A 9466-nucleotide genomic window follows, 5' to 3' on the forward strand; every position below is an offset into this window, starting at 1 on the left:
AAAGGGAAATCATTAATTTATGACAATTAAGCATAGAAGATGTTCCCATAGAACAAGTAGATTAAGAATTCTTAGTTGCAACTCACTCAGAATAAGATAAATTACCCCTATCAACCTGAGGAACCATCATAAGTTAGATATATATAGCTTAACTAATTGAAATTGAAAATTAAATAAATAAAACAAAAGGTATAATAGATAACATTGGTTTCAGGAAAACTTGCACAGAAAACTTTCTGATGGTGGATTAAAGCAAATTTATACATAAGAACAAATCACTCAAAAGAACAGAAAACCAGAGGGAAATCTATGTTTTAACTGACTTACTTCAGGAACAACCAAGCGAGAGATACTGGCATAAAGAAGATCAATTGATATTCCGCAGAACTTGAATTTCATTACTGGTACATGAGCATCTGGAACTGGTTGTAATTCGGTCACTTCTTCCCTTTCAGCCAGGGTGTCATGCAATATTATGAAAAAATCTTCCTGCAGAAAGAAATCAACAACTTAAGCTTGCCCTTAAAATCACAAAACAACAATCTGAATCATGCAAAAAGAAAAACAAAAGCCTCTCAGTTTACATTGGAAAGAAATCACAAAACAACAATTTGAGTCAAATATTAAATACGAATTGCGCAAAAAGAAAAAGAAAAAGAAAAAGAAAAACCTCTCGGTTTACATAGGACGGTCCCACGCAGAGTGTATCAATATCAGCACCAGGGCCATGAACCTGTCAACATACAAAAGGGCTGCAGGATTATTAAATAGAAAAGGACTAATCTCTAAGCATATATAAGAATATAAAAGCAAGAAATTACAGTGAAGCAGCTATCATTTGTAAGTCGATATCACAATAAAAATCCCAAAGAGCACAAAAAGACAAAAGTCAGTGGATTATGTAAGATCTTTATAGTTCCTATTTGCTCAAATATTTTCTTTATTGAGCATTTCTTCCTTAGGTCCCTCGTTGAATAGGAATGGGATTGGGAACCCAAAATTTCCTGGCAGAGAAATCAATGATACATATAGCTAAAGCTAACAAGGAACACACTGTTTTCTTACCTTATGTGAGAAAGAAATGCCAGGAGCAAGGAACTGACTGTGTCAAAATGTTAGCAAGCACAAAAATATCTAGGAAGTAGGACACAAGTCTGAAGTGGAATTTGAAGGACCACCTACTTACAAAGATTGTGCAACTAAGTACTGGCATGTTGCCAGCACTGATTAAAAAAAGGCAATCTAACATACAGAACTATTAAAGCAATTGAACACTGTTTCCACACCTTATCAAGTACGGTAATGCATGAGAATATGAAGAATCCGTGGATTATTAGATAAGGCAGGAGAAGATAAAGAGTTTGTAGATTATTAGAAAAGGGAAAAGGAGCGTGGTAAAGATGCAAGGACAAGATCTTTTACTACAGCAAAGTGACAAATCCAAACCAAATTGTGATGATGTGTGGCAGCTTAGAACATTTCAGCAGTATTCGAGACTGGAACATCAACGGTGGATGCCGAAGTGGAAAACAATGCACTTAACTGGTATTCTAATCATCCGTCATCATCATAGCCCAGCACCGCTTAACATAGGATGAGTATACAGATTCCTTCACCAATTATAATGATTTGAAACAGGAATTCTCATGATTGCTTGGTGAAAGTTAAACATGCCAATCAGACATTAAACCACATCCATTACTCAGGCTAGGGACCATATGCCACACATACCATGGAAAATTTTGCAAAATGAATGATTAAATTCTGAATTATGGTTCCACTTGACTCATATTTACTTAATCAAAAAATCTATTTCCAATAAATTACAAGAAAATAAATTTTAGGAACTTCAATATTGCCGCAGTAAGAAACAAGCTCAAACTCAAATCTTACCCCTAATCTATAGGATCCAAATGTAAATATGACAGCATTTGCATCCTCAATCATTTGATCAGTATAACCTCTTTGACGGGTCAGCTGCTTCACCCAATCTTTCACAATCTGAAATCTCAACCAAAAACACTGAGAAAATCGGGAAAAAACAGCATCTGACCTTTCAACCATGAATTAACACAAATCTAATCTTTCAACATTTTTTTCCTGTGGAGTATCTTTCAACCATAAACTAACACATTTAAACCATGAAAAGTCACATCACATTTGCAGCCTTAAGATTATGCCAACTGTTTTATATCTAGAAATTAAAAAACAAAAAAAAAAAAAAAAAAGCCAAGCAAAAGAGCTTCATCAACTTATGCAACATATGACAAACTCCCATCCGACTAGAACTTAACTTTCCAGCAACAAAATTCCTGCCACAACATTATACCCTCCCACAATTGGTCATAATCAACTAAATCATAACTATGTTGATATTGGGATTTTCAAATAGATAACTTGATACGCTTTCCAACTGTGGCAAAGTGGCGGAATGCTGGAAACATAATATAACCATATCAACTTCCAACAGCTCCATTCAAGAAACAATATTTTTTTATGAGAGAGAGAGAGAGAGAGAGAGAGAGAGAGAGAGAGAGCTTCTATTAGAGCCTTTTTGGGATAATGAGAATCAGATTATCGATTTGGTAAATTCACGGATTAACACTGGATTTGGATTTGTGGATTTGACAAAATCCAATACTGTTTAGTAATAGTAATAAAGCTACAAATCCATGAATTTGGGGAGCATTTATAGTAATAGCAAACATTAATTACAAGGGCATAACGTCTATTACTTTGAGAGAGTCAAGTTTGTGGATTTGTCAAATCTTTGGCTCTTTTAGGGATTCAGATTTGACTGAAATCCATGAATTTGTAGGAGTATGGGATTGGGAAATCTACAAATTTGGCAGATCCCCAACAAAAAACAAACAGTGGAGATTTTAAATCCGTGAATTTCACAAATCCTGGCCATGAATCCCTAACTCCAAATAGGTCCTCAAAGAAAACAAACATGCAGTTCCAAATAAGTGAGGAAACGTGACACAACACCCCATGGCAAGGTTTACAAAAATGGTTACGAAATGGCCATAACCATTACGCGTTACAGGGTTGTAATAGCCGTTACAGGAAAAACTGCCTGTAACGAAAACGGTTATGAAATGGCCATAACCGTTACGCGTTACAGGGTTGTAACGGCCGTTATAGGAAAAACTGCCTGTAACGGCCTCGCAACGGTCCTGAAACAGGGTTTTTCATATTAAAAAAAAAAATGTTGTATTGGCCGTTACGGCCCATGTCATAATGGCAATGGCGGTGGCCGTTACGACCACCGTTACCATTATTGAACACCTTGCCCCATGGAGAAAACCCCATCCTAGAAATCGTAGTCATTTCAAGGAAAAATGGGTGCCTTCACTATCTGCAATGTTATGACTCCAACAAGCCACCAAAGTTTCTAGAACAAATCATCACTCCCAACCAGTTCAACTTCTCTGTTCTCCTCCTTTAGGTTTCTTTTCCACTGGGACATAAAGGTTGTTAACTCACCCCAAATCTTGGTCCGAGCACAACTGCTTTATATTTGGCTTGGGAAAAGCTTAGACGCCAGTAGTTTGACCAGTAAGTCATCAAATCAACACATTGGAACTGTCTGCTTAAAAGCCTGACAGGCCCCACCTCCAGCTTGAAACTGTGGTGCTCAGAATCTCGAAAGGTGACAACTGAACTGAGACTGACATCCTTATCTCATGGAGGCTAGGCTTGGACATACTTAGGTCATTGGCTTGGCCTAATGCACTTCAGCCAGGTCAAGTGCCATTACAACCCTAGTCTATGTCAATCTTCTAACTGGAGGACTGAGGATTGGGTCAGTGTTGTTATAGATGGGTTGACTACCTTGAGACATTTTAGTCTATCAATATTGAGACAAAATCTTGGTTCTTGAAGTCAACAAGACTACTTGATTCATATTGTAGTCAGTATCAGTTGGCATTGAGACAAGATCTTGGATCTTGAAGTCAAGAAGATTACTTGCTTCATATAGTAGTCAGTATTAGCATGCACACATCACATTTGATCTCTTTTCTGGATCCACTTAGAAAACTGACTGGAGAAAGCATCACTCTGCCTCATTTGAGTGGTCAGAATCTCAAAGCTCGGTTCAGAAATCACAAACTGTACCAGTCTTCAAATTCACATGACCTGAACATAATGCAGAAGCTTCTAAAAAGTCAGGCAATGTAGGAAGACGCTTAGTTGCACAATCCTTCTAATCAGGTGACACTCCCAATTTGAATAGTGCTGTGGACTCATGATTCTACTCCTTCCTAGCAGTTTGTAGTTGTTAACATTTTGAAATAAACTCGTCCTACACCCACACCACAATACATTGCTCATACGCTTCATGAGAAAGTTATAGAGTGACCACAGAAACACAGCAAGTTTTACCTTTTCTCAGAACCTACTTCTAAGAGATATTCCACACGACCCACCACCTCAAGATGTCGGACACTGCTGTTCTGTATGGTAAGCCAACTGCTCTGGCTCCTCCCCATTGAATAACGGAGATTCCAGTTTAAAAACCAAGAGGAGTTGACTACCGATCCATTGTATTTGTACCCCTACATGTCGAATGAAATCTAAAGCAGAAGTGGCTGGTGAAACTCTTCTTCTCCTCCCATGAAGATTCAGACAAAAGCAGGCTTCCTGGAACTGAACAATATTGGGCAAACAAATACAGTGGTCGTACGAGGAGGAGCTCTTCTGGTCCAGTTGCTAAATAATTAATCGAGTTCCTCTTGCAAATATTTCCTAGAGGCATACACCACGTAAACTTGCAGTGTAAGCTGCAGTCAATGATACACATCATCTCCTCATTGCATCTTTCAGTCGCCTACAATAGCTCTTGTTGCATCTTCCTTCTTGATATCTCTCTTCTAGTTGTGATGGTTTGGTGAGTCCGTAGGAAGTTGTTTCTATTGGACAATAATGGCTTTATTTTTAAAGAAAAAAATAATATGCTTCCATGGGGACAACCGGCTATCCTTTATCATAATGCACTTTGAGATGGCTACCTCCATGGTCAAACTCAAAGGAGACCTTTTTCACACTCTTATATGATCCCATCTATAACAACCCAACACTCGTAGGAAAATGGAAAACAAACTTAATAAAATCCCTATAGAGCATATCTTCATCAAACCCCTCCCCAACCCTTACTACAATTACAAGATTAGCACTAACAACGAATTTCCCTAATTTCCACGCCAACGATTAGCCAAAAGAAGATTTTATCAATAAAAAGACCTTTCAAATATTCCTCAACACATTAAGAATGTTTCAATTAAGGCCACAGTTCTCGATCTGTGGGGGTTGACACCAATGCCTAAATCTAATCTTTTTGGGTGCGAACAAAATTTATAAGGAAGGAAATACGTTGGATGCAAAAGAGAGTCTGTACCTGATCGATCTGACCCAGAACCTCTTCTCTCTTGACAGCTTCTTCTTTGCTTTCATAAAGACCCGAATCCACCAAGAACTTCAATACAACAAAACCACAAATTAGGAAGAAAAAAAAAATCTGACAAACATTAAAAAAAAATCCAGATAACATGCCTTCTCTAACTCCAAGCTCCTCTGAAGATCCGCCTCCGACGGTCCCGCAACAGAGATCGGCTTCGTCACGCCGTACTGCTTCGCAGCAGGCGCTGGCGAACCACCCGAATCATCAGAACTCACCATCTCCACACCTAAAAGAACCGTAAAAGCCCTAAGAAAGGAAAATCAAAGAGATCTTATCCACTTTCCGGCCCTGAGGTCAGATCGAATCAAAAGTACGGAGCAATTTAAGAAAAAAGATCCCCAAAGAATCAGATCGGTGGCGAGGAAACAAGAATAACTGAAAGATAGACGATCGGAACCAAAGAACCATCAAGAAAACCCTAAAAACCTCAGCGGAGAACAGTACCTGCAGATCAAACCCTAGATCGGAAAATAGGTATTCGGAAACCCTAGAAAAGCGATTCTAGGCCGAATTCGACGTAAGAAAAGGGGTAAGAGATCTAAGAGAGACCGCAGAGAGGGAGAGAGGGAGATCTGAGAGAGACCGCAGAAACCCTAAAACCGGAGGAGAAAAGCGGTTTTAGGGGAGAGAGAGAGAGAGGTTGGACCAGCGACGAAGCGCGGACGTCTATCCTGGATTAAAACTTATAAATTAAGGTTTCCTATTTGGGCTTGGATTTGTACGATTTACTTATCCGTGCAACAACTACCGTACAACCCACGCATAATTCTCGATCTAGACCGTTGAAATACTGGGCCCTACTTCGATGGCATATAGATCGTAAATCTCGCTGATCGGGCTTTTGTAACTGCATATTTTAGTTGGGTTCGTAATGATCGTAACCACGTGTCCTCTGTGACCGTCCACCTCATGGCTAGATATTATGCGGTTCGATCAGCCGCGGCAAGTGTAACCTCAGCTTATCTTCATCCAGACGGTTCCCGTACTTGGACGGTCAGGATAGGTGTGCATGTGCAGCACGTGCGCTTTGAAGGCTTTTTGGATAGGTGCATGGCCGACACGTGTAGGCTGAGGTGCAACTGTAATAATACTCACGAAATGACCGCACCGTCAGTTTCACACGAGGTTTTCAAAACGCGGTATTTCTAAAGCAGTTTTGACGGAGACTAGCGGTTTTTGAGAGGGGGTGGGGATTTCGATTCACGGCGGATATTTATTGTTAGAATGAAATTACGTAATTGCCCGTGGATTTTCCTGTTTGACTGGAACTTGAGTGATGCGTTGTTTAGATATTTTATATAAAGTCAGGGAGAATTTGGTCAATATGTATAATGATCTTCGCAGGAAGGTTGGTTTGTGACAGAAGGAAAGTATCTGGATTCCCTGAGGCCTGCTTGCATTCGCCGCGTTGGATGGGGAAGGATGGTTCGTCACCTGATTCCTCCCATATTCAGGGACCATTCCCGCTAGGAGATGTTATTTTGGAGTCTAATTATTTTTTGTTTATGGCTTTATGTGGGCCGTTGATTTCAAGACAAGTGAGGTCGGATTGTTTTAAGCTAAGGTCTATCGATGAATGGGAACCACTAGATGGACGGTGTAGATCCACCGCGACCACTTCCCTTATATCGGATACGGTCAACTAAAATCCTTTCCCAAACACGAATTCGGTGATGCCGCGACCGTCGGGCCCACCCTAATGTATGTGTTGTATATCCAGGCCGCCCATACGCTTTTCCAGTTCATTTCAGGGGATGAGCACAAAATTGAAGTAAATCCACGTCTAAGGAGGACCACACTTCAAAAATCAGCTTGATCCAGAATTTTTGTGGCCCACGAGCATTCAATCACCACTGTTTCCTGTAGCGTAGTCTACCTTAGAGTTGGATCTACTTCATATTTTGGCCCTTTTACTAAAGTGATATGGAAAAACGGATGAACAGAGTGGATTAGTACACATACATCAGGGTGGGCCCCACCGAGTCCACGTTCTCCTTTCCCTATCCTCCTCGGAGGAGGATCGACACGATTCCAAGATGGTTCGCGACGGAAACGGATTGGGTACTCCCCCTGCCACCAACCAATGGCTGATGGTTACCAATGGCTGATGGTTGATGCTATGTGGGCCCACCATGCTGTATGTGTTTCATCCATGCTGTCCATCTATTTTTTTCAGATCATTTTATTGTACGAGAAAAAACATTAAGTATATAAAAATCTCAAGTGGACCACATTACAAGAAACATTGTTGAATGAGTGTCGACCATTGAAAACTTTACGGTGGCATAAAAGCTTTGAATCAATCTGATATTTGTTTTTTCCTTCATCTGGATCTGTATAACTTAATCAACAGATGTCAAATAAACAGTACAGAAGGCCTTAGGAGGATTTTAATGGTGGATATCCAATCACTAATATTTTTCTGTGGTGTAGCACACCTGAGATTTATATCCCTCTAACTTTTGGGATCAAGCCTAAAATGATATGTAAAAATGGATGAACGGAATGGATGAAATAAATACATCATATAGGTGCCCACAGACCACCGGGCGCGTGTATGTGTTTCCAGGAACATTCCAGGGTCCTGCGCATAGGATGCAGAACAATCCCTGACTTGCGATCCTGGCCTTTGATTTCTCATGACACGCCGCTCCACATAATTAATCCATGGGAGCCCACTGGATCCATGATGACTGCCCCGGTGGCTACGCTTCAGGTGCAGAGCGGCGATTGCTCCTTACTCGACACCTGCCACTGAGATGCGAGTGCACCAAAAGGGTACTCCCACGTTTGTATGGTGGGGAATGATAGCATGTTGGATATTTCAGGTAGCAAAGAAGGAAATGACTTTCCGAATGGAACAAAAAGTGGGACCCACCTTATTCAGAGTATCACTCAAAAATCTAAACTGAAAGCATGACCATTAGCCACCGATTGCTGGCCATCTAAATGGCCGGCAAACATGAACGGTCCAATTTTAACAAAGAAATGCCTGTCAATTAGAAGTAACGATTTTATTTTTTCATTCGATCTGATTTTGAGATCTAAACTGGGTCCCACTCTTGAGGCCTAGCCCCGGCCTGCCGCCCAAAAAGCTAGGCCTGAGCCCAGTCCAATTATTTCTCGGCCCACAGCTCTAAGGCCTATGAATTAAACCCAAGCCCCAAGCCCATTCCAGGGAGGGTTGTCCGGATAGCCCTAAAACATTCCTGGCCAATCGACCGTCCTAGGACTGGACCATGATGGAAAACTGCAACAAAATCGGACTCGAATTGCGTCCTACACCCGCCGTCTCTAGCCCCAAACTGCCAGTTCCGTGGATGGGCCTACCATGATGTGTCTTTTTATCCAAGCCGTCCATCCCTTTTCTCATATCATTTTAAAGCATTAGCACAAAAATGAGGTAGATCCGACGTTCGGACCGCACCCCAGATGGTTCTTGCCTTAAATGCATAAGCTTATTATTTGGTATGGTCCACTTGAGCGTTAGATTGCTTCATTTTTGTGTTCATGACCTAAAATAATGCAAGAAAAGGAATAAACAGTTCAGATAAACAGATACATCACCAACAAAATCAGGCAATGGTGGCCATCCGAACAGTGGCCAGCAAATAGACGGATAAAAGTAGCTCTATTAGCTATTGGCAGCCGTCGGGATTTTGAACTTATTTTAAGTTGAAGAATGTTAAGAAATGGCAAATGGACCACATTAAAATACCATAGCCGTTGGATGATGAGGATTCTCCCATCACTGTAATTCTGAAGGCCGGTAAATCGATGGCACACAACATCAACTTCACTCACCACGCACGTTTCTAATGTGCGTCGTGCGGCTTCAATTTATGACTGTCGGTCGGCAATATTTTCACGCATTGAAATGGCCTTTATCATACTGCGGGCACCACGCGTAGAGACAAATATGGTCCTAATCTGTTTTAGACATCGAGTAAAACACCCAGATACTGCCGGGCCCACCTTGTTTATGTAAATCCACTTCATCCA

At 40.9% G+C, this 9466-nt stretch overlaps 1 protein-coding gene across 10 annotated transcripts in view; it reads right to left on the bottom strand.

Annotated features, from left to right (window-relative positions):
* LOC131258248 (nuclear poly(A) polymerase 4-like) overlaps positions 1–6154 on the bottom strand; it is a 28829-nt gene extending 22675 nt beyond the window's left edge. For 8 of the 10 annotated variants that reach the window (XR_009178035.1, XR_009178023.1, XR_009178025.1 and 5 more), the window contains exons 1-5: positions 5557–6154; positions 5402–5479; positions 1894–2001; positions 671–733; positions 328–489 (exon numbers count right to left, since the gene is read on the bottom strand). Coding sequence is in view for 5 of the 10 variants with exons in the window: in XM_058259477.1 (XP_058115460.1) it covers positions 328–489; positions 671–733; positions 1894–2001; positions 5402–5479; positions 5557–5682 (537 nt within the window). In the remaining 5 variants the exon portion in view is untranslated. The remainder of the gene's footprint in view (positions 1–327; positions 490–670; positions 734–1893; positions 2002–5401; positions 5480–5556) is intronic. The other 2 variants (XM_058259460.1, XM_058259441.1) reach the window with 2 other exon arrangements.
* Positions 6155–9466: the final 3312 nt, after the last annotated feature.

Source organism: Magnolia sinica, chromosome 1, assembly GCF_029962835.1.
Source record: "Magnolia sinica isolate HGM2019 chromosome 1, MsV1, whole genome shotgun sequence".
Lineage (NCBI taxonomy): Eukaryota > Viridiplantae > Streptophyta > Magnoliopsida > Magnoliales > Magnoliaceae > Magnolia > Magnolia sinica.